Source organism: Carassius auratus, chromosome 11, assembly GCF_003368295.1.
Source record: "Carassius auratus strain Wakin chromosome 11, ASM336829v1, whole genome shotgun sequence".
NCBI classification, from domain to species: Eukaryota; Metazoa; Chordata; class Actinopteri; order Cypriniformes; family Cyprinidae; genus Carassius; species Carassius auratus.
Genome location: NC_039253.1, coordinates 17,901,424 through 17,924,903, shown reverse-complemented (window position 1 = coordinate 17,924,903; position 23,480 = coordinate 17,901,424). Strand labels below are relative to the sequence as shown.

The following is a 23,480-nucleotide window of genomic DNA, read 5'->3' as shown; positions in this document are numbered from 1 at the left end:
TCAAGCTGGAGCGTGAAGAGATCAGAATAAAGACATCAGACAGAGATCGTTTCATCTTTTAGTAGAAGAGAGAGAGAGAACAGAACAAATAAGTGTCAGCAGTCATTCTGTTATTATGGGTGGGCACTCAGACAAACAGCTTTCTGAATATGAATGTACGAAACTAGAGTGTGTGTGTGTGTGTGTGTGTGTGTGTGTGTGAGGGCTCAGATGTAGGCAGAAGTCTATGTGAGGGTAAATGTGGTTATCCCATGTTTGTTATTGTGCGGTTGAGTGTGTGCGGGCGCGTGCGTGTGTATGAGTGTGTGTGTGTGTGTGTGTGTGTGCGTGGTGTGTGGGTGTGTGTGTCAGACCTGGCTCATATAAAGATCAGTGTCTGGTTTGCTGGAATCCCTTTGATGTGTTTAAACTGGAGCTTTTCAAACCTGCTTCACCATTTTTGTACACACACACACACACACACACACACACACACACACACACACACAACACACACACAACACACACACACACACCACACACATACATATATATATATATATATATATATATATATATATATAAAATAAGAATGACATGCATTGCATAATTGGGAGAATAAAAAAATGGGCCAAATACATCTATCTTATCAGTCAATTTCATAAGACATGGTAAAGATTTTATGTGTTTTTGGATTGGCTTCATGATTTTTCAGATTAAGTCGCCGATCGAACACGTGCGCGTGACGTCACTCCTCCCACCTGCGGCGCGTGCGTTGCACACTTTCCCTCCAAACCGTGAGTGTCCCAGAAGATGGCCGAGACGGACCCCACCGCATCATCCGGACATCTCTGCTGCTGTCTGGGAATGTGAGGAATGATTCTCGCTTCGGTTTGACTTTAATTATGGCGGTTTCGGTAATTAGGCCTAATTATCTGGCTCGTGCTATTAAAAGAGAGCTCTCTTATCGAAATAGTAGACTTGAATAAAATAAGAACACCATAGACATATAAACCTTCAAAAACACCTGTGACAACATGTACATAAAAGACCTTTACCATGGAATTGACTATAGACAGACACTCTATAGAACTGTATCACCATACTTATAGATAGGTAGAGATTTGTTTTAACTTAATTATATGTTCCTAGCTAACAGAGTGTGGTTCTCACGTTTCTCAGAACGTTCTCAAAGTTACGCACAAACGTTAATGAAGTAGTTCCCAAAATCTTCACAAAATCATCTGTAATTTTTTTTCTTGAAATGTTATTAGTTGAACGATTGTTGATTTGATTGATTTTTTGAATGACCCTTCCTGTTTCAGAAACATTCAGAGAACCTTCAAAAAGTAACATTTGCAAAATAACAAACTTTATGTTCCTTCAACCTTTGCATAAATTAGTAAAAAAAAGATTTGTTAAATTGTAAAATTAAATTATTGAGAGAAACATTCAGAAATAACAATCTTGTATTTTTTGCTAAATTATAAAATGGAATCCTTCATTGATGTTCATATAACAACAAAAAAACAAAAAACATTTAGAAATCATGTTTTTCATAACGTTTGCAACATATTTGTATAGTTTGCGTTGCTGATATTTTTCACAGCGATGGATAATGGCTCAACCCCTGTGAGCTTTGAACCTGCAACCTTCCCTTCAGCAGATGCTTGACCACTACACCACACAGAAACATAGAGGAAGCATCACTGACCCAGCAGGTGAACCATCATTACAGGTGACCGATGTGTTTCCTCAGGAACTGAAGCTTCATCTCCTGGTCCAGTTTCTGAGTCGAGCAGGGATACAGGGATTGAGCCAAGTTCTTCACCTGAGTCATGAAGCTCTCCACGTTTCCCTCCACAGCTGTGAAGTCCAGAGGAAAGCTCTCGGGTGTCTGAGTCCGCTGACCCCGAACCCTCCTGCCCTCCGCCGACCCCAGAACCAGCAGAACCAGCAGAACTCGGATCATCTCCATGCTTCTGTAAATCCACAGGAGGTTCATAAAAACAATCTGGATCGTCTCATCCTGAAGTGAACTGAATGTCCTCCTCCTGCGTTCAGATCACAGCAAGTGTCCGTCTCCCTCATGGGCTCATTACTCAGGGTTTTTATTGCAGCCCTCTCAGCCAATCAGCTGGCAGAGGGGCGTGTACAGTCCTGTACAGACTGCCAATCAGCAGAGAGGGCTGGTCAAACGGGGCGTGGTCTAGTGACACATGTGTCCCTTTGATCTTCAGAGTGTTTAGTGTGAATACTGACATCTGAAGAACCAACACTGAATGAACTTTAGAATTCACAAAGGGTTATTATAGTTCACTAGATCTAAAACCATCACATATATATATATATACATCTAATTTTAGTTTTATCATGTCTCAAGTTAAAGGTTTGTTTAATAAAATTAGTCATAGATTATTTTAAACTATACAGACTTATTTAAAAAAAAATGACAAAAACAACAAAATTACAAAATTATACTTTTTTAAAAATCATTAGGATATTAAGTGAAGATCATGTTCATTAAGATATTTAGTAAACTTCCTACCGTAAATATATCAAAACTTAATTTTTGACTAGTAATATGCATTGCTAAGAACTTCATTTGAACAACTTTAAAGATGATTTTCTCAATATTTACATTTTTTTTTGCTCCCTCAGATTCCAGATTTTCAAATAGTTGTGTCTCATACAAAATATTATTTATTCAGCCTTCAGATTATGTATTTTATGACTGGTTTTGTTGTCCAGGGTCACACACACACACACACACACAAACATTTTTAAAGGATTAAACTCCATTAAGAGAGTTTCAGTGTGTCTCAATCTGATGAAACATTGGTAAAAATAAACAGAATATTAATACACTTCCTGATAGAGATATAATGTGTGCATTTGTGCTCTGCAGCCGATTTCCTCGTCAAATAATGCAAAAGAAATTCAGAAGTTTTTTAATGGACTGGAAAAGCACACTCGAGCAGTGATTTGAGTAAATGACTTCCGTTTGGCAGCATACGGCCCCTGCTCGGAGAGGTCAGACAAACACGGCCGTTAGGAGAGAGTCTGAAGGTTTATTTCCTCTGCTGATGGTCTGGACGGATAAGGACGCAACTGTTTGTTTGTTCAGACGCTGGTCATTTCCCCAGGGCTCCTGTACGGCAGGTGAAAGCGAACACAAACTCAACAAGATATAGTGTATTACACTAACGTGTTTTGGCTGAAGCGTTTATTCGCATTTGTTGCATTCCTGCAGCTTGAACAGCAGACCATTGCACTGGTGAAGGTCATGGGTTCAATTCCCAGGAAATGCATGGACTGATCAAATACCTTCAATGCAATATAAGTCGCTTTGGATGAAAGCATCTGCAAAATGCATGAATGTAAATCTTAATGACTAGCAATAAAGAAACATTTTCAACAAGACGAAGGCGTAAAATGTATAAAAATTATATAGACATACTTAAAAGCAACAAAGAAATCATGCAACAAATTAAGCAAAACTTTAGCGAAAATGAATATGGAAATCTAAAAATAAAGTCTAATTTGAAATATGAAAAAAACTCTGTGATATTAAAATAACACACAGTTGTGACTATTGTGTCATCAAGCGCACAGATAAAGACGCGAGCAGAAGCTCCTCGTGACGGGAGGAATTCATTCCACGGCTCTTCAAAGGGATGCCAGGCTGTCACTGACATACACCTCCTGCTCCATCACAATCCCACCCGTTAAGAGGAAAAACATGGGCTTAAATTACTCGCAGATGGACGCGCTCACGGGCGACACGAGACGCTCGGCCCCTGAGCCCGAGGCACGGGCCGGGGACATCAGAGGAATGATTGGAAAGATCCAGAAGAGCTCCAGAGGGGATGGGGTTCTGTCTTTAATTCACAGATGTATGGAGTCACTCTTCTCAGCCGGTGCTGTGTCGATCTGTTTGATGTTTGTGGCTCCAAGTGTTGTTCTTAGAAAGCATAGGATGGGTTTAGCATCTTTTCCTGCTTCGACACCCAGAAGATCTCGATTTGGCATTCCTCTGTTTCGTTAGACTGGCTTCCACTTCACTTATTAGGATCCTTTTGAACGCCTTACATCAAAGAGATCCAGAGAGAGGTCACGTTCACCGAACAGACAGCGATCATCAGCCGCATGTGGAGTGAAGACAGACAAATCCTGAACTATTCCCCATGATTTCCTTAAAACGCTCGTTTGCCTCAAAGTGGCATCCAGATTGAATATTGCCAGAGTAGAGAGAGAGAGAGATAAAGACTTAATCAACCAGACGATGAACATTATTAACAGCAGTTATTATATGATGCAGTCACACTTGTAGCAATATTTGTTAGTTCTGTTGTTGATTCAGGGTTAGCATCATCTGAGGGTCAGCATCATCTCTTCTCAGGTCTTCTAGATCCATTTCTGCATTTGACATTGAGAGCATAGGCCGTAATTTAGATATATTTTGAGATGGAAAAATGCAGTTTTACAAATGCTAGAAACGTGGCTTTCTAAGGAAAGATTGCGATCAAGTAGCACACCTAGGTTCCTAACTGATGATGAAGATTTGACAGAGCAACCATCAAGTCTTAGACAGTGTTCTAGGTTATTACAAGCAGAGTTTTTAGGTCCTATAATTAACACCTCTGTATTTTCTTCGTCATCCAGTTTTTTATATCGACTATGCATTCCATTAGTTTTTCACATTGGTGTGTTTCACCGGGCCGCAACGAAATATAGAGCTGAGTATCATCAGCATAACAGTGAAAGCTAACACCATGTTTCCTGATGATATCTCCCAAGGGTAACATATAAAGCGTGAAGAGTAGCGGCCCTAGTACTGAGCCTTGAGGTACTCCATACTGCACTTGTGATCGATATGATACATCTTCATTCACTGCTACGAACTGATGGCCGTCAAATAAGTACGATTTAAACCATGCTAATGCACTTCCACTGATGCCAACAAAGTGTTCAAGTCTATGCAAAAGAATGTTGTGGTCAATTGTGTCAAACGCAGCACTAAGATCCAATAAAACTAATAGAGAGATACACCCACGATCAGATGATAAGAGCAGATCATTTGTAACTCTAAGGAGAGCAGTTTCAGTACTATGATACGGTCTAAATCCTGACTGGAAATCCTCACATATACCATTTTTCTCTAAGAAGGAATATAATTGTGAGGATACCACCTTTTCTAGTATCTTGGACAGAAAAGGGAGATTCGAGATTGGTCTATAATTAACTAGTTCTTTGGGGTCAAGTTGTGTTTTTTTTTTAAAGAGAGGCTTAATAACAGCCAGTTTGAAGGTTTTGGGGACATATCCTAATGACAATGAGGAATTAATGATAGTCAGAAGAGGATCTATGACTTCTGGAAGCACCTCTTATCTAATTGTGTTTCATCCATATTTGCATTAAGTCTAAATGTAGGCCACTGTAAGATTTTTAAATACATATAATTAAATAAAAAATTTTGAGCTTTACTGTTTGCAACGTATATGTAGCATATATTTAAAATATATTTTGGTTAGAATTTTTTATTTTGTTGCTGTATGGGACTTTCTCTAATACTCTATCCTCATAAACTGAGTTGATTGTAAATACTCTTTTCTTTGTAGAAGTTCAAAACAACACATGTAGGAACGTCCAGATTTTTGTGGCTCATCAAGGAAACAGTTTGTGAATTCAGCGGTTTTCAGACTCAGTCGAATACTGAACAATCCATTCAGATGTTTGGGGTCAGTTTATGAGGATGATGATGATGATGTGGTCAAAACAATCCAGTGTAATATAAACTACGGATTATTTAGAGTTCAGATGACATGAAGAGTAATGTCACATCCTGTTTTTATTGTATTTTATTTAAACTTCAATAAACACAGTCAGAGTACAGTTAGGACTAAAATAACACACTTGAAAACATAAAACACAAACGAAAAATATGTATACATATGCATACATAACATTGTATTTATTATATAATATATATTTTTAAAAAAAATTTAACAAATTAGATTTTCTTTTTCTAGAACCAAAAATAAAGGATTGGTGTGTCAAATAATGTATCAAAATAAATTCATAATGTAGTACTCTTTCCTATAAATACACTTACAATATATTAAGTGTAAAATATAATATATAATATATTGTTTCCAAAGATACACTTTTAGACTTTTAGTGCATACTCAATAAACCCAGTGTAATGTACATCTGGAACGCATAAAGTTTTGTCAAACAAACACGGTGACGTCACAGTGTCATGGCGGCGAGCAGTGCGACGGTGTCAGTTTTAACTCCGAACGGAAGGAGACAGACTGTCAAAGTGTCTCCAAACACATCTTTATTACAGGTACGAGCTCGTTCACACACTCGGGTATGTTTATGAAGCTCATCGCGAAGGCTGTGTGTGTTTACAGCGGCTCAAATCCAGCACAATCGCGCTCTGACTCAGCTGAAATAGTGAGCTGCCTTCCTAGTGCCCTAGACAGCCTTTGCTTTTTGGCTCTCGGTTCATATTGAGTAATAGTAATGTCCAAATCATCAATTTTGGGCACCATGTGTAAGCACCAGGGCTTGTGAGCTGCCTACCTAGTGCACTAGACATTAAGGGAGCATAGGTGTGTTCACTATGATTTGAGACACAGCTGATGATGCTAGTTTTGTAATTATCATGTTAATTTGAACATTAAATTATGAGTTTTATATTTTATTTTTATATAAGTAATGAATTTTAAAATGCTTTGTTCTGCAGGTCCTTGAGGATGTGTGTAAAAAACATGGCTTTAATCCAGATGAACATGGACTCAAGTGAGTGTAACCTGAAGTGTGTGTGTGTGTGTGTGTGTGTGTGTGTGTATAATGACATGGGTATGACACAGGTATTACAAGGAGAGGGTGACTTATGAGAAACATAAGCCATGTCCCCATTTTTCAAAACACTTATAAATCATACAGAATGAGTTTTTTTGAGAAAGTAAAAATGCACAAAGTTTCCTGTGAGGGTTAGGGTTAGGTGTAGGGTTGGTGAAGGGACATAGAATATACAGTTTGTACAGAATAAAAACCATTACACCTATGTGTGTGTGTGTTTGTGTGTGTGAGTGTGTATATGTGTGTGTGTGTGAGTGAGTGAGTGTGTGTGTGTGTGGCGGCTCATTGTCTCTGTCTCTCTTTGTCTGCAGGTTTCAGAGGTTCGTTCTAGATTTGTCTCTCCAGTGGCGGTTTGCCAGTCTGCCCAATAATGCCAAGCTGGAGATGGTGGTGTGTTCTCGGCCACAGACAGGAGCTGAGAGCGCGGTGTGTGTCTGCATGTTTATACACCACTTCATCAAATGAACTGATTTAGTTTGGCTGCTTTAACCAGAACTGACACAGAATGAGCGCAGAGAATATGTGTCATAACTCCTGGAAGCACACTGAATCTCTGGAACCCAACCATATTGGGTCTCAAAGATTAATATTGCAAAAGAAAGGCTTATTAAGAACCAACACAATGAAATATCTTTAAAAGTTTTGAGTTGTCTTTCTTAAGAAAAAATAGAAATAAAATACTTTTTTTTTTTTTTTTTGGCAAGGGACATTTCTGAAATATGAGATTTGACCCAAAATGAGCCTTTGGTTTTCAATATTGCGTCCCTCTCTTACTAATCAATACAAAAACAAAAAGTCGTTGAGTGTTTTGTTAAATAATGAGTAACTATGAAACCTAAAGATGCTTCTAGAGCCTTTTATATAACAATTTGTTTTTATTTTATAACAACTTAGTTATGAAACAGGGTTGTTATTGTTTTTTACTTCAAAAAATTATATATATAATATAATATTTTAAATAATATATAAATATACTAAATAATACAAAATAAAAAATATTAGCTTAATTTTCATGTAGTTTAATTTGATATATTACAATAAACTAATTAAAAATGAAAACAAATGCAATAGTTCAGATGTATTTTCTCAAGTGACAGCAATCTTGATCAGTAATTTTGAGCAAAATAATTGTGATTAAAAATATGAGTTTTAATTGACTAAAATTAGCTTGAATATGATAAAAAGAATATGAATATGATAAAAAGTAAGACGCATGTTTGACACATGGCTAAAGCTAACCGCAGGCTCTGAACGTTACACAAGAGTTTAGTAAACATCTAAACATCTCTTGTAATACTCTCATGTAATACTGTGGTAATTCCCACCAAAATAGGGCTGGAAGCACTTAAAACTCAAGCCAAACCTTTCTGTTTTTATGAAGAATCAGTGAAAGGAGCTGTTTAACCTCCAGAAAACACTGTAGCTTCATCTCAGGCCTGTATTCATGCAGCTTTCACATTTATTTCTGCAATACAGATCGCTCCACAGCCAATCGACAGGAAGATATCAGTGATGCAAACTATATAATATGGTTTCAGGCAATACTCAATACCTGTTTAAGTTCAATCTCAGCTATAAAAAGACAATAAGAGTCATTATTCATACCAGTTTAGTTCATTTTGATTAAATTTAGTTCAGTAACTCTGTAAAGTTTATTCATTATTAAAATAAAAATAAATCTGAAAAAAGTAAAGTTTCTGCTATAAAGCTTTTTTATTTTACATTGATTTAGTAAGTTTGTGTTTTTAGTGTTTTTATTAAATTTGGTTTTAAAGTTATTTTAATACTTTAGGTTAAACTAAATGAAAATAGGAAATAGGACCTTAATCATAAATCTTAAAATTTATGATGTTGGATTAAAATTTAAAATTAATTTATTTTGCTTTCAATCATGTTTTTGTTAAATAAAATTCTGAAAAATATTGTTTTGATTTAAATTTTAGTTTTATAAGTATGTATGACAACTGAAAAAATAGTATATTTATTAACCGTTTAAGTTTCTATTTTTAATGAGCTTTTATTTTTATATTTTCAGTTTATTTTTGAAAAATTTTGTATGTGTTTTTGCTTCGTAGAAACATTTTTTATGCCAGTTTTAGTTTTGTAAAGTAAAAATAGTATATTTATATACTATTATAATTTTTTTTATTAATTTTCGAAGCAGTGTAATTTAGCTTTTATATTTTTTTTGTAATAAGCTTTTTTGTTTTTTAGCTTCTGTATTTTCATTTTCATTTAAGTTTTTGTAATTTTTATGTGATTTCATCTTTTCTCGTTTGTGTTTCTTGAAAAAAATTTTTTTTTACTTTTATAAGTATGCACCAAAGAAGTACATATATGTATATATATAATAGTATATTTTATGTGTTTGCATATATATATATATATATATATATATATATATATATATATATATATATAATATTTCTAAATAGTTAATTTTTAATTTGTCAACCTCTCAACAAATGTTTGACTGTTGGTGTATTCATTAAAAACATAAACTGCTCAGTCAAACATATTTTGTACATCTATGGAAATCAGAAGTCAACACCACAATAACAATGCAGTTATCAACATGAGAGAAATGAGAGTCCGATCCAAGCGCTATTAAACTCTTGAACGTGTTTCAAAGCCTCGAAGCATGCTGTAAATAAAAACCCAAACTCTCCTTCGATCCAAAATCATTTCATAAGAGATAAAACCTGAAAAGCAGGCAGGAGATGCTGAGGAGCCTGTAATTGAGCAGAGGAATGCGAGACGGAGCCGGGCAGAACATCAAGGCCTGTGTTTGTGTTCGATCTGAACCACACACACACACACACACACACACACATTTCTAAAGCATGAGCGAGAGCGGCCGCAGGACCGTGGTTTACCCATCATGCTTTACGAGCAGCCTGCTCATTAATGTCTTTCTCCTTGATCTCTCAATCAAACGAGAGCGTGATTTTCGTTTCCCTTTCATCCGGCTACAAACACAAGAGCGCTCCTCTCGCTGTCTCTCGCCGTTATAAACACAGTCCTGTAAAACGACAGATGCGGTCTGAGCTCTCGTGGTGCGTGTTTAACTGCGTGTGGCTCGGCGGAGCTGATGATGTCATCGAGCCTGAGCTGTGATGTCACACAGCACTTCCTGTGAACTCAGCAGTCGTCTACATTTAGTCATTTAGAAGTGACTTACAAATGAGGGCAAAGCCTGTTTTAATGAATTAAATGAAAACAGAAAGAATAGAGAAGCTAGTGTTAGTTAGTTTTATTTTTTTTAAGAAAACAAACAGTAAATAAATAGAGTGCAATCTAAAAGGGGCAAGTGTTTTATTTATTATGAAGAGATGTGTTTTTAGACTTTGAAGAAGAACAGATTTTTTTTTTATGTGGTGCTGAATACATTGATTGAATTAGCTTTAAAAATGTGTTTTTAACCAAGTTTTTTGGTAAACTAAACTCAAATTTAAACTGAAAATAACAAAGCCAATTCAAAGTTGATAAAAAATTATAATATTATATAAATATTCTACTAGCTTGAGGACATCTAATACTTCCTACATAAACTAAAGTCATTTTATCTCTAATTCTGTTTAGATTTTGCTTCAATTTATTTATTAATAAAAAAATATATATTATTATTATTATTATTATTATTATTAATTCTCCTCCTATCGATTTTCTCAAAAAAATATATATATTACTATTCAAAAGTTTGGGGTCAGTATTATTAAAATAAATAAGTAAAATAATATTTTATTCAAAAGTGAAAGTAAAGACATTTACATTGTAACAAATAAATGCTGCTCCTTTTAATCTGTGAATCCTGAAAAATAAAATGTATCACAGTTTACACAGAAATATGAATATATAAAAAGTTTTTAGCATTGATAATAATTAGAAATGATGTAATGATGCTGAAAATACAGCGACGCATCACAGAAATAAATTACACTTTAACACAGATTCACACAGAAAACACTGTTTGAAATTATAATAATATTTCTAAATTGTGTATTTGATCAAATAAATGTGTCCTTGGTGAGCAGAAGAGACTTGTTTTAAACAGTTTGAATGCTAGTGTGTCTTAATAAGTCATTATAATTATAAGTTGTGGTTCAGGTGCGGATCGCGCTGCAGATGGAGGACGGCTCTCGTCTTCAAGGCTCTTTCTCGAGCGGACAGACGTTATGGGATCTACTGACACACTTTCCTCAAACCAGGTGTGTGTTGTTCTGTGAGAGAAAGCTGCAGCTGATTCATTTCTGAGTATGTTGTTTATATGTGAAATGTGTGTGTTCTTTCTGACTCTATTGATTGAAGTAAAACACATTCCTCTGCAGCTGAATCCAGTTCCCTGCTGTGGTTTTTAAACGCAGCCAGATCGTGTGAACTGTGAGGCTCGCGGGCCGTTTTACGAGCGCTCAGCACCGCTGCCAAGCGCTTTAACCCTCATAATGCGTCCTGACAGTAGATAAATAAACATTTCTAAAAAATGCATAGTTTTTAGTAAGCGAATGAAACTCTGCAGAAGCTTTAAGACCCTTAAAATACACACCATTTAGTTTTTTACAATTATTTTTTAAGAAAAAAAAAATCATATGTATAGAGTTCTTTTAGGCGTGGAAACACTTTCTGCTCAATAATCCTTGAAGCTATATTAGTGTCAAAAAACTTGCAGAAACCATTGCAGCATGAAAAATACACAGATTTTTCATCTAAAAGTAAATATGCAAGTAAAATGAATTGATTTCTAGGGTTGCCTCCTAAAAGTTGACTAATCATTAGTTGTTTAAAATTTTATTAGTTACTTAGTTGCAGAAAAAATTAGTAAAGACTCTTGTGTGCACTCACAATAACATCAGAACATTGTGCTTTTGTAAAATACTGAAAACAATCAGGTCTCGGTCTCTGTTGTGCGTCAAACTCTGTGTATATCTTTGCCTTGCAGGCATTAAAAATATATCTACTTTCAAATAAACCAATTCAAAGGGAAGATTTATATTTTCAGATTATGTAATCTGTATGAAACATGCGAACAGGTGCATCCTGCGCCAATGGTGCGTTGTCTAGTTCATCTCTTAAACCGAAAGCAAAAAAAACTTACATTCTCAGACTATGTATTCTTATAAATGTAATGCAATGATATATTCAAATACAATTTATTAATATTTAAAAAGTTTCAAAGAATTTCTAAATTTATTTATAAAAAATGGGTAAATTAATTTATAAATGTAAATGCACAGTTAATGCATTAACATGGTGAAAACATGGTTAAATTTAGTTTAACTTGAAAAATATAAAGTTATAAAATAGCGATTCTTTGGCTCCGAATGGAATCCTGGAATGGATTAAACACCTGCTCATGTTCTCACAGGCTCCTCCCACTGCTGCAACAGGCCACTCCCTCTTTCTCACTGGCCACTCCCCCTGCTCGCACACATACAGTGGGACTCCATGTTTTATTCCCATAAAAATTCACAGGAGTTTTCCCAAAAACGTAGAGAAATCTCACCTCAATCCTGGAGCTCAGAGTATATACAGTATATCTGACACACGTGTTTGTGTTCAGAGTCAGCCCTGTGTGTGTGTGTGTGTGTGTGTGTGTTCTCCCCTGACAGATACTGTGATGTGTTTCCTCCTCACAGGACATCTGATCTGGACGCATCTGGACACACACCAGTGTGTGTTTACATGAGAGACGAGGTGAGACCAGCATCAGATCAGAATGACTTCATTTACTGACGTATTGCACGTTCCCACAGACATCTTCTTGAGAAAGAAGTATGAATATAAATAGTCTAAATATCTAAATCTTGAGAAAATCGCCTTTAAAGTTCTTCAAATGAAGTTCTTAGCAATGCATATTACTAATCAGAATTTAAGTTTTGCTTCATTTACGGTAGGAAGTTTACTAAATATCTTCATGGATCATGATCTTTACTTAATATCCTAATGATTTTTGGCATAATAGAGAAATGTATACTTTTGAACCATTCAATGTTGGGGTCTCTGCTAATACGGCAGTCAGGGGCGGGGCTTGTGAAATGTGACATCACATTGCACAGATTCAGGGAATGGCTTGTTCCGAGACGCTGTTTATGATGTATGGGGATTAAAAAAAATTGGCCGTTGTATGTTTATCATTATAAGGTGGTTGTACACACTATCAACACACATTTATGTTTAAACAACATGTAAAAGTGAATTTTGCATAATAGATGCCCTTTAAATTGCAGTTTCATATCTTGTTGTTGTAGGTCAGCGGTGAGGATGCGCTGAAGAAGACGACTCTGAAGTCTCTGGGTCTCACCGGAGGAAGTGCCATCATACGGTGAGCTGTTCGCCTCAGCGGTGACATCACATCACTCTTACGTGATTATGATGATGATAACGATGGTGTATCTGTTTGTTAGTTATGTGCTGAAAGGCTCGGTCTCCTCGGGTCCTGCTGCCTCTGTGGATGCGGTCGCTATGCCAACGAATGTTGTTGTCAAGACAACCGTATCACAACCGCCTCCAGAACCACCCAAGGAGCCCGCCCCCATTCCCATGGAAACCCCAGCTCCTCCCACTGAGGTCACCGCCGCGCCGAAACATCATCCTGTCAAACCGGAAGAGGAGGAGCCAAGCTCGAGCCAAGAGCAGGGGGTGTGGCCCAAAACTGACCAGCCTCCTCAAGCCAAACTGATGCCACAGGAGGATGACGAGCGCCCTGGGACGTCCCAACAGTGCCCTGGCTCCGCCCCCTCAGCCACGCCCACTGACTTTGTGCCATTTTCTGGAAGCGGTCAGCGTCTTGGAGAAACTGCTGGACTGAAGACGTCCACGTCATGGTCATCATGTGTGTCCGGCAGTCCTCCGAAAGCCAAGAAACCCAAACCCAGCCATGCACTCAAGGTCCGTTTACTTCCTGTTTCTTCGTTTGCTGTCACACATTTTGTCTTTTTCATCATGTGAAAAAATTAAATTTTAAAACACACAAATATGTGACAAAAGTGATGTTCGTGAAAGAAGTGTTTTCAAGGCTGCATTTGATTTGATATGATCTTCAGAAATCATTCTAAGATGACACTGAAGACTGGAGCAATGATGCTGAAAATTCAGCTTTGATCTCAGAAATAAATTAAAGTTTAATAGATATTCACATAGAAAACAGCTGTTTTGTATTGCAATCAAATTTCATAATTTTTAATGTTTTCCTTTTGATCAAATAAATTCATTCTTGGTGAGCAGAAGACACTCCTTTCAGAAACAAAATCCTGATCATTCCAACGTCTTTTTTCCTGCACATCTTCTCATGTGTTTTGTGTTCTTCTTTCCTGCGTGTCGTTCTGTTCTGTTGTTGATTCTCTGAGAAGTGGAGCCTGTGTTTTTGTTGTGTCTGAGTTCAATCGTGCATCACCGTGTTTAGATTCGATCACACAAACACCAACACAAGCTCGTCTGGTGTTTGCTGTCTCTCAGACTGAATGTTTCTTGTGTGTTTCAGCGATCAGTCAGTGCCAAACAAGCAACTAGGGATGAAGAGGAAACAGATGAATTTCTGGAGGTAAAAACACATTGTGTCCCTCACAGGATCATATAGTCAGACATCAGTATACAACTTTTTTTTTTCTCTAAATTCGCATTTGTGTTTTGTTTTCTAATCAGCCTGTATGCAGATCATATGTTAGTCAGTAGGTGGTGCTATTTTTATGCTAAGGGTTAAAGATAAAATACTTAATAAGTTTTGTTTTATTGTCTCATTAATGTATTTTTCTTTATTACTCTAAACGTCTCAATAACTTTAAGCAATACTGCAATGTGTAGCTATATTTACCAACAGATATACATGATACAGTATAATCTTTATTGATACACACTTTATATTATTGATCAAACATATTCATAGAATTTCCTACACATCAGCTAAGAATGAATCGAGAGATGAACACTGATTCCACAACTTGATTCACTCGTGATGAATCAGTGACTTGTGATGAATCAGTGACTCGTGATGAATCAGTTAATAGTGATGAATCAGTGACTCGCGATGAATCAGTTAATCATGATGAATCAGTTAATAGTGACGAATCAGTGAATCGTGATGAATCAGTTAATAGTGATGAATCAGTGACTCGTGATGAATCAGTTAATCGTGATGAATCAGTTAATAGTGACGAATCAGTGAATCGTGGTGAATCAGTCGATCGTGATGAATCAGAGAATCGTGATGAATCAGAGAATCGTGAATAATCAGTGACTCGTGATGAATCAGTGAATCGTGATGAATCAGAGAATCGTAATGAATCAGTGACTCGTGATGAATCAGTGAATCGTGATGAATCAGAGAATCGGGAATAATCAGAGAATCGGGATGAATCAGAGAATCGTGATGAATCAGTTAATCGTGATGAATCAGAGAATCGTAATGAATCAGTGACTCGTGATGAATCAGTGAATCGTGATGAATCTGAGAATCGGGAGTAATCAGAGAATCGGGATGAATCAGAGAATCATGATGAATCAGTTAATCGGGATTAGGGCTGCCCGATCACGATCGGCCGATCATTAATGCGCATCTCGTCAGTAAAGCCGGTTCTCTTATCAGCGGTAAATTCCCTCAGGTGCGTGATTTCACATAGAGCAGCTGTTACTACACAGAGTCATTGTTAACCGAGAAGCTGCGCAAATCCATGTTCATTTTCAGCGTTTATTTGCGCATCTTCTCCGTTAACAATGGCTCCGTGTAGTAACAGCTGCTCTATGTGAAATCTCGCACCTGAGGGAATTTACCGCTGATTAGAGAACCGGCTTTACTGACGAGATGCGCATTAATGATCGGCCGATCATGATCGGAGCAGCCCTAATTGGGATGAATCAGTTAATCGTGTTGAATCAGGGAATTGTGATGAATCAGTGAATCGTGATGAATCAGTGACTCGTGATGAATCAGTGAATTGTGATGAATCAGTGACTCATGATGAATCAGTGACTCGTGATGAATCAGTGAATCATGATGAATCAGTTAATCATGTTGAGGCAGTGAATCGTGATGAATCAGTTGTGATGAATCAGTGGCTCATGATGAATCAGAGAATCGTAATGAATCAGTTACTTGTGATGAATCAGTGGCTCGTGATGAATCAGAGAATCGAGATGAATCAGTTACTTGTGATGAATCTGTGGCTCATGATGAATCAGAGAATTGTGATGAATCAGTGACTCGTGATGAATGTTAATCATGATGAACCAGTCAGTCATGACGAATAAGTTACTTGTGATGAATCAGTGAATCATCAGTGAATTGTGATGAATCAGTGACTCATAATGAATAGGTGAAACGTTTGTGTGTTTGTGCAGCCGGTCGACAGGGAACCGCTGGTCTTCCATCTGGACTCCGTAGCACGTCCCAATGACGACGCAGAACTCCCTGACGAGTTTTTTGAAGTCACTGTTGACGACATTCGGAAGAGATTCGCGCAGCTGAAGAGTGAGAGGTGAGAACACGTTTGATTGACATGTGAAGTGACCAATCACAATTCACTTCTGCTGTCACAGTGCTGTTATTGTCAATAAAAACGAATACAAATTATTTTCATCAACTGAAGTAACGCTGAAATAAAGTATAATATTCAATATAAAGCTTAAACTTAAAATCTTTCCTTTCCTTATATATGTGTGTGTGTGTTTATATTTTGTCTTCTGGAAAGCATGTAAATATCCTATGTCATGACCTTTGCCCTCTGACTCCTCAGACGGTCTCATTTCTGAGCATCAGTTATTGTGATTAAATGACTGTTCTGATGTATGTAATTAAAGCCCAAAGCAGACGCAGACAGTCTGTCTCTCTCTGTCTGTCTCTTCTGTTTCTGTCTTCCTTCAGTGACGACCTGAGCTGGATAATGAGTTTTTAACGAGTACATCATCACGTGTGTGTTTGGCGGATGTGTGTGTGTATCAGACAGTTCAGACTGGTTCAGATGGATTTGATCTTGGTGTGTTTTAGGAAGGCGCTGGAGGAAGCTCCTCTCGTGACTAAATCTCTGCGAGAGTCTCAGATGAAGGAGAAGTTGGACAGGTATCCAAAGGTGAGTGTGATCATGTGATCGGTCATGTGACTGGATTCCCGCGGTTGATTCATCACTGTGTTCATCAGGTGGCGCTGAGGGTCCAGTTTCCTGACCGCTCTGTTCTTCAGGGCTTCTTCAGACCTCTAGAAACAGGTGACATTCAATATTTTATCTAAATATATTAAATATTGTCTTTATTTTGTGTTGTGTTCTATTCTGTTGTGTGTGTGTGTATGGTGTCTTAACATGAGACTGCAGATGTTAGTTTGATCTTTCTCTGTTTTTCAGTCGCTGCTCTGAGGAGGTTTGTACAGTCTCACCTGCAGGACCCACAGATGCAGTTTTACCTGTGTGAGTCACACACACACACACATACACACACACTTACGCTCACACACATACACACACACACACTTACGCTCACACACACACACACACACACACTTACACTCACTCACACACACACACACACTTACGCTCAAACACATACACACACACACACACACACACACACACACACACATACGCTCACACACACACACTTACGCTCACACACACACACACACACACACACACACACACTTACGCTCACACACATACACACACACACACACACACACACACACACTTACGCACACACACACACACACATACACTCACAAACATGCACACACACACACACACACAAGGGAGAGTAAAAAACACACACACACTGATATGTTTTTTATCAGAGTGTTTTTTGTTTTCTAGTTGTTGCGCCTCCCAAAACCATCCTAGACGAGCCGAATGTCACTCTATTCCAGGTCAGACCGACTGTGTGTGAGAGTTTGTATGTGTGTGTGTGTGTGTGTGTGTGTGTGTGTGTGTGAGAGAGAGAGTGTGTTTAATGTTTTTAGTTTGATTCACCCATCTATCTGTGTGTGTGTTGTTCTCTCAGGACGGAAACAAACAGGATGTGTTACTCGCTCACTTTCCGTCATGTAATGGAAAGAATGTTTTACACACACACACACACACACACAGTGTCTCTGAGGACAGACGGCCCTCGGCCCTTTCAAACACATCGTTTTCTGTTCAAAGAGCTCTAAGAATAGAAATCAACACAGAGACGCCCCACTATAGAGACAGAGAAACAACTGACCGCTGCCTGTGTGTGTGTGTGTGTGTGTGTGTGTGTGCGCGTGTGTGTGTGTGTGAGTATGCGTTTATCGCTCTCTCTCTCTCTCTCTCTCTCTCTCTCTCTCAGGCGAGTCTCTTCCCTGCTGCGCTCGTGTACTTTGGCTCAGACGTGAGGACAGGTTTGTTAACATCTCTTTCATCGTCTGTCCAAACCAATGACATCAATTTAATCTGCTTTACTGGAAGCACACAGTGCATTCTGGGTAACGGGAGCGTTGAGCCCTGCTGGTCATCTGATCGATCTGTTCCACTCACACACTTACTGAAGCTATTCTGGTGAAGTGTGTTTCTGTATGACCGACGCTCCTCACATTCACTCACTGGAACCTAGAGGACAGGAAGTGAGCTGCAATCATATCCTGTGTGTGTGTGTGTGTGTGTGTGTGTGTGTGTGTGTGATTCCACAGATGGTTACTTGCGCTCTGATCTTCTGGACGTCAGTGTCTCCGCCCTGCAGGCTGATGAGCTCATAGCAGGGTGAATATTTCACTGGATTACTCTTTTTTTTATTTTATTTTTCTTGAACTGTCAAATATCAATAATAATAGGATAAAACAATCATAATATATATTATAAGAATATATGCAAGAAATTATCTTCAAATAGGTAAAGATAACACTAAGACATGAAGCGGGTAAAGTATTTAACACGTCATAATTTTTCTCAGTAAATATATTTCTAAAGATCCTGTTGACATGAAATTTTCAGCAGATGTTGGTAAGAACCCCAGTTATCATACATGCAAAGAAAACAAATCATAACAAATAAGCTCAGAAATTAAGTTCTGTGTAATAAAATGGAATGACCCAGGGGAAAAGTGTTGAACACGTGAAGACACGCACTTACTCACTCTCACACACACACACACGCACACACACACAATCTCATGCACGCATACTCAAAGCATACACTAAGTAGCTCACTTACTCACACACACACTTATGCACACACATGCTCACTAACACACACGCTCACACTTACACACACTCATGCACACACACACATGCATGTACTCACATGCTCTTACACACACAAATGTTCATGCACATACTAATGCTCACACACACCTGCACATTCAAGCACACACTCACACGCTCGCTTACACACACTCATGCATTCACATACATGCACACACTTAAACATGCGCACACTGACACACACACACACACACATTCCCTGTTTTCCAGAGAGGAGTGTTTCTCTCCTGCTGGAATTCCTTTGAGGTTCCATCCGATGTGAGATTCCAGCGGCTGTTTCCCCTCACATCCGCTCTAAAGATAGTGGCAGCTTTCCTAGAAACCCCCCCCAGCACACACACACACACACACCTGTCTCCTGGTCTCCTTCATCACACACACGCACACACATCAAAGCAGATGCTTTCCTGCTGGGATCGTCACGGCAGCTCACGGTGATGTCTTCATACGAGACACACACACACAGACACACACACACACACACACACATACACACACACACACACACACACTGTACTGAAGAGGTCCAGAGTTTATCATTGTATAGATCTCAGGTCTCGTGTAAGTTTAACTCCAAGTATTAGTCATATTACAATTATTGTCATGCTGTCACACACACAGTTATTTTAGAATGATTAAATACTTTTATTAATATAGATTTTATATAAAATATAATTTTAGTAATCATTTAACTCATATTTTGGGTTAGCTTTTTATTTTTTCTATTCAAATTTTATTCAGACATTACACTGATGCAGGAAGTCTATAAGACCTGCAGCCTCTCAGGAGGTCATGACCTCTGACCTCAGTCAGTCACATGAAAGGGGTCAGAGAGACGCACTTATCTCCACTAAACACTTCCTGTTCCTGTGTCCAGCTGTATGCCACACTCTCCTCCTCCTCCTGTCTCTGAAGACGACCCCCCTCCCGCTCCCGAGTCATGTGACTCCTCCGGCCAGCGGGGGGCGACGGAGGACGGCTGTGATGCTCAGACGGCTGCGGTCAGACCAGTACAGACCGACCCCAGCAAAGTGCCTAAATGGCTCAAACTGCCTGGTGTGTTCGAGGGTTTATTCAATATTTCATACGTTTGATTTCAGACAAACACCACTAGAGACTGACTCTAGAGCTCAATCGTCTGGAGTCGTGAGATATTATAATATGCACGGTATTATCAGAATGATATCGGAATCGGCCGATAATGTCTAAAATTGTAAATGTTTATAATTTCCACACAGGAGAGATTTGGTGTAGTTCTCAAACAGAATATATCGGCTATCGGCCAAAAACGTTGAAAAATATCGGCATGTCAGATATCGGTAAAAATCAAACACAGTGCATCGCTAATTCTAATGTTTTTGCTCAACAAGGCTGCATTTATTTGATTAAAAAACAGTAATAGTGTACTATACTGTAGTAATATTGTATAATAATTATAATAATAATATATAATAATTTACAATTTAAAATAATAATTTATATTTTGATGGCAATTCTGACTTAATATTCTGAAATTCTGACTTTAGATCTTGCAATTCTGAACTGTATTTATTTTATTTAAAAGTTCAGAATTTATATTTCACAATTATGAATACATTTTTCTAAATGCAAAACCCTAACTTTATATTTAGAAATTCTGACTTTATATTTAAGTTTATATCTCATCTAGAACTCAACTATATAACCTATAACTCAGTTCTGAGTTTATATCTTAATTATGACCTTATTTTGAAATTTCTACTGTGTATTTTGAAATATTGAATGTCTCACAATTCTGACTTTTATTGAAATTCTGATGTTATTATGCAATTCTGACTTTATACCTCATGAAAAAAAAAAACTTAATTATGTGATCAGTTACAATTATCTTTTTTATTTTTTTATCTGGTTTAATATAGGAAAAATATATTAAAAAAATATATATGATTTTCATATATCATTTTTGACTCCTGTTTTTGTTGTTGTTTTTTCCTGTGTTTTTTTAGGTAAGAAGTGAAGAGGATGAGAGCGATCAGATTCTCCATCAGTAGATCAATAGTTTGACAGTAATCATGCAAACCTGCATCAATTAAACACATGATGATAATTGCCCATTGAGTTCTTCTCTTTATTTCTGACATCAAGTATTCCTGGTTAAATTCTGAAAAAAAAATATATATATGAAGATGTATTAAAAAGAAAACAAATAAACTAATCCAGTTTTTTTTTTTACGTCGTCTGACCCTGAGGTCACGTTTAGTTTTTGAATGAACATCTTTAGGTGTGTTTCTCCAAGCGATGGTTTTCGGCATCTGAAGGAACTTTAAAGTGTCCAGAACTTGGTCTGTTAACTAGCTGCTGACCGGGTTAATGACGTCCAGCTGTGCTCGTGTTTAACCTACAAAACACTTAATCCTCATCCTTGTCCTAATCCTTGTCCTCGTCCTCATCCTTGTCCTCATCCTCATCCTCATCCTCGTCCTTGTCCTCGTCCTTGTCCTCGTCCTTGTCCTCGTCCTTGTCCTTGTCCTTGTCCTCATCCTTGTCCTCATCCTTGTCCTCGTCCTTGTCCTCGTCCTTGTCCTCGTCCTCATCCTTGTCCTCATCCTCATCCCCTCATCCTTGTCCTCATCCCCTCATCCTCATCCCCTCTTCCTCGTCCTCATCCTTGTCCTCATCCCCTCGTCCTCATCCTCATCATTGTCCTCATCCTTTTCCTAATCCTCGTCCTCATCTTTGTCCTCGTCCTCATCCTTGTCCTCATCTTCGTTCTTGTCCTCATTCTTGTCCTCATTCTTGTCCTCGTCCTTGTCCTCATTCTTGTCCTCATTCTTGTCCTCATTCTTGTCCTCGTCCTTGTCCTCATTCTTGTCCTCGTCTTCGTCCTTGTCCTCATCCTTGTCCTCATCCTCATCCTTGTCCTCATTCTTGTCCTCATCCTCGTCCTTGTCCTCAGTTTAGTCTCGGTACACTGCACTGAAAATACACTTCAGCTTTATTACTGTTAACTGTTTATTACTGTTGCAAACTATTCATTACCATTTTCATTCAGGGAAATAAAATAAAATACAAATATTAGATAAAAATGAGAAACATTGCCATGCCAGCTCACTGAAATAAAATGAAATAAATTTTTTTTTATTTCTAACCATTTTATATTTTTTGTTCAACCCCTTTAATTGTAGCTTAGAGTCTGTTCTTCAATTTCATCTTCATTGTTTCATTTTTATTCTATCATTTTGAAATACAGAGCCAAAATTATGAAAACTGTGACTGTGTCCAAATTTGGACTGAAACTAAAATCATTAAAAAAAAACATAATTACTTGAATTGAAATAAACATGAACTGAAATATATATGTAATATACTTTATATGTAAGCTTTATTTTTATTTTAGCGAGTTGCCAATGAGTAGCCTTGATTGAGTTTGAGGTTCTTCTGATGGATTTTTGTGGCTGTTTGTGTCCCTCTGCTGGACGTTTCCAGCTTTTTAAAGTGTGTGTGTGTGTGTGTGTGTGCGTGCGTGCGTGCGTGTGTTTTAGTGTGCGTGGGGGTATGTTCTTTGATGAAGTGTTTTCTTAAGATGGCAGAACAAATCCAGCTGAACTACAGCATGTGAATACACCGATCCTTCAGCTGGTGGCGCTGTTGTGTTAAAAACATCAGTTATTGGACCAGGGTTAATTATAGGGATCTAAAAATGAAACCAGAGAATCTAAGATAATTTGAAATATATATTATTTTATTTATTTACCATTTTTAATTAAACATTTTTTTTAACTTATTTTATTTCAAATAGTTTCCAGTTGGTTTAATGTAATGTTGTTATTTTTATTTCGTTTTTTTAAAGATATTTATTTATTTTAAAACTATTTTTATACTCAAAAAACAAATGATTAAAAACAACCAGGGGATTTGAAAATTATTTATAATTTTTTTTGTTTCTGTTTTTTAATGCATACTTTATACTATAAAGTATATAAAAAATTATGTATTTAAAAAGTATTTAAAAATGCTGCGAGTCTTTACGGGAGGGGTTGAAAATTATTTATTAATTAATGTATGTATGTATTTATTGTTTGTTAACTCTATTTATTTAGATTTTAATTATTATTTTATTATTGAAAAACCTAAAAGTAAGTCACATTCGACTGGAGCTGCAGATACTAAAGTTCAGCTAAATACATTGCTGTCCCACATTCATCTGAATTATTTAGTCTAATTAAAATGTGTGCGCATGAATTTGGACAACAATAATGATGTAATAGCTTTGCAATGCGAGCATGAGATAAATACACTAATATTGTAGCCTGCTGTGTGTGTAATGTTATTTTAATGGTTCAAGCTTAAAATGCAGCACCCAGATTAATATAAAACAGAACAGGGTTCATCTGTCCGTCTCTCCATCCTTACAGCGTCCTTCTGTGTATTATGAGAAACCTGGACGTGAATG

At 37.4% G+C, this 23,480-nt stretch overlaps 1 protein-coding gene across 1 annotated transcript; it reads left to right on the top strand.

Moving 5' to 3' along the window:
• Window positions 1-6,214: 6,214 nt before the first annotated feature.
• LOC113111274 (tether containing UBX domain for GLUT4-like) lies at window positions 6,215-21,139 on the top strand. Its single transcript, XM_026275883.1, has 17 exons — window positions 6,215-6,331; window positions 6,734-6,789; window positions 7,164-7,278; window positions 10,960-11,060; window positions 12,486-12,543; window positions 13,098-13,171; window positions 13,254-13,737; window positions 14,330-14,389; window positions 16,183-16,319; window positions 16,829-16,910; window positions 16,979-17,045; window positions 17,181-17,243; window positions 17,643-17,695; window positions 18,139-18,190; window positions 18,479-18,548; window positions 19,926-20,104; window positions 21,034-21,139. The coding sequence occupies exons 1-17, from the start codon at window positions 6,242-6,244 to the stop codon at window positions 21,042-21,044; spliced, it is 1,752 nt and encodes a 583-aa protein (XP_026131668.1). The 5' UTR covers window positions 6,215-6,241; the 3' UTR covers window positions 21,045-21,139.
• The last annotated feature ends 2,341 nt before the right edge of the window (window positions 21,140-23,480 follow it).

Bases quoted from the DNA above. Each gene is read 5' to 3' on its own strand.
- LOC113111274 (XM_026275883.1), top strand. From the start codon at position 6,242: ATGGCGGCGAGCAGTGCGACGGTGTCAGTTTTAACTCCGAACGGAAGG. The intron at 11,061-12,485 runs GTGTGTGTTGTT...TCCTCCTCACAG, and splicing joins ACACACTTTCCTCAAACCAG to GACATCTGATCTGGACGCAT. The intron at 13,738-14,329 runs GTCCGTTTACTT...TGTGTGTTTCAG, and splicing joins AACCCAGCCATGCACTCAAG to CGATCAGTCAGTGCCAAACA.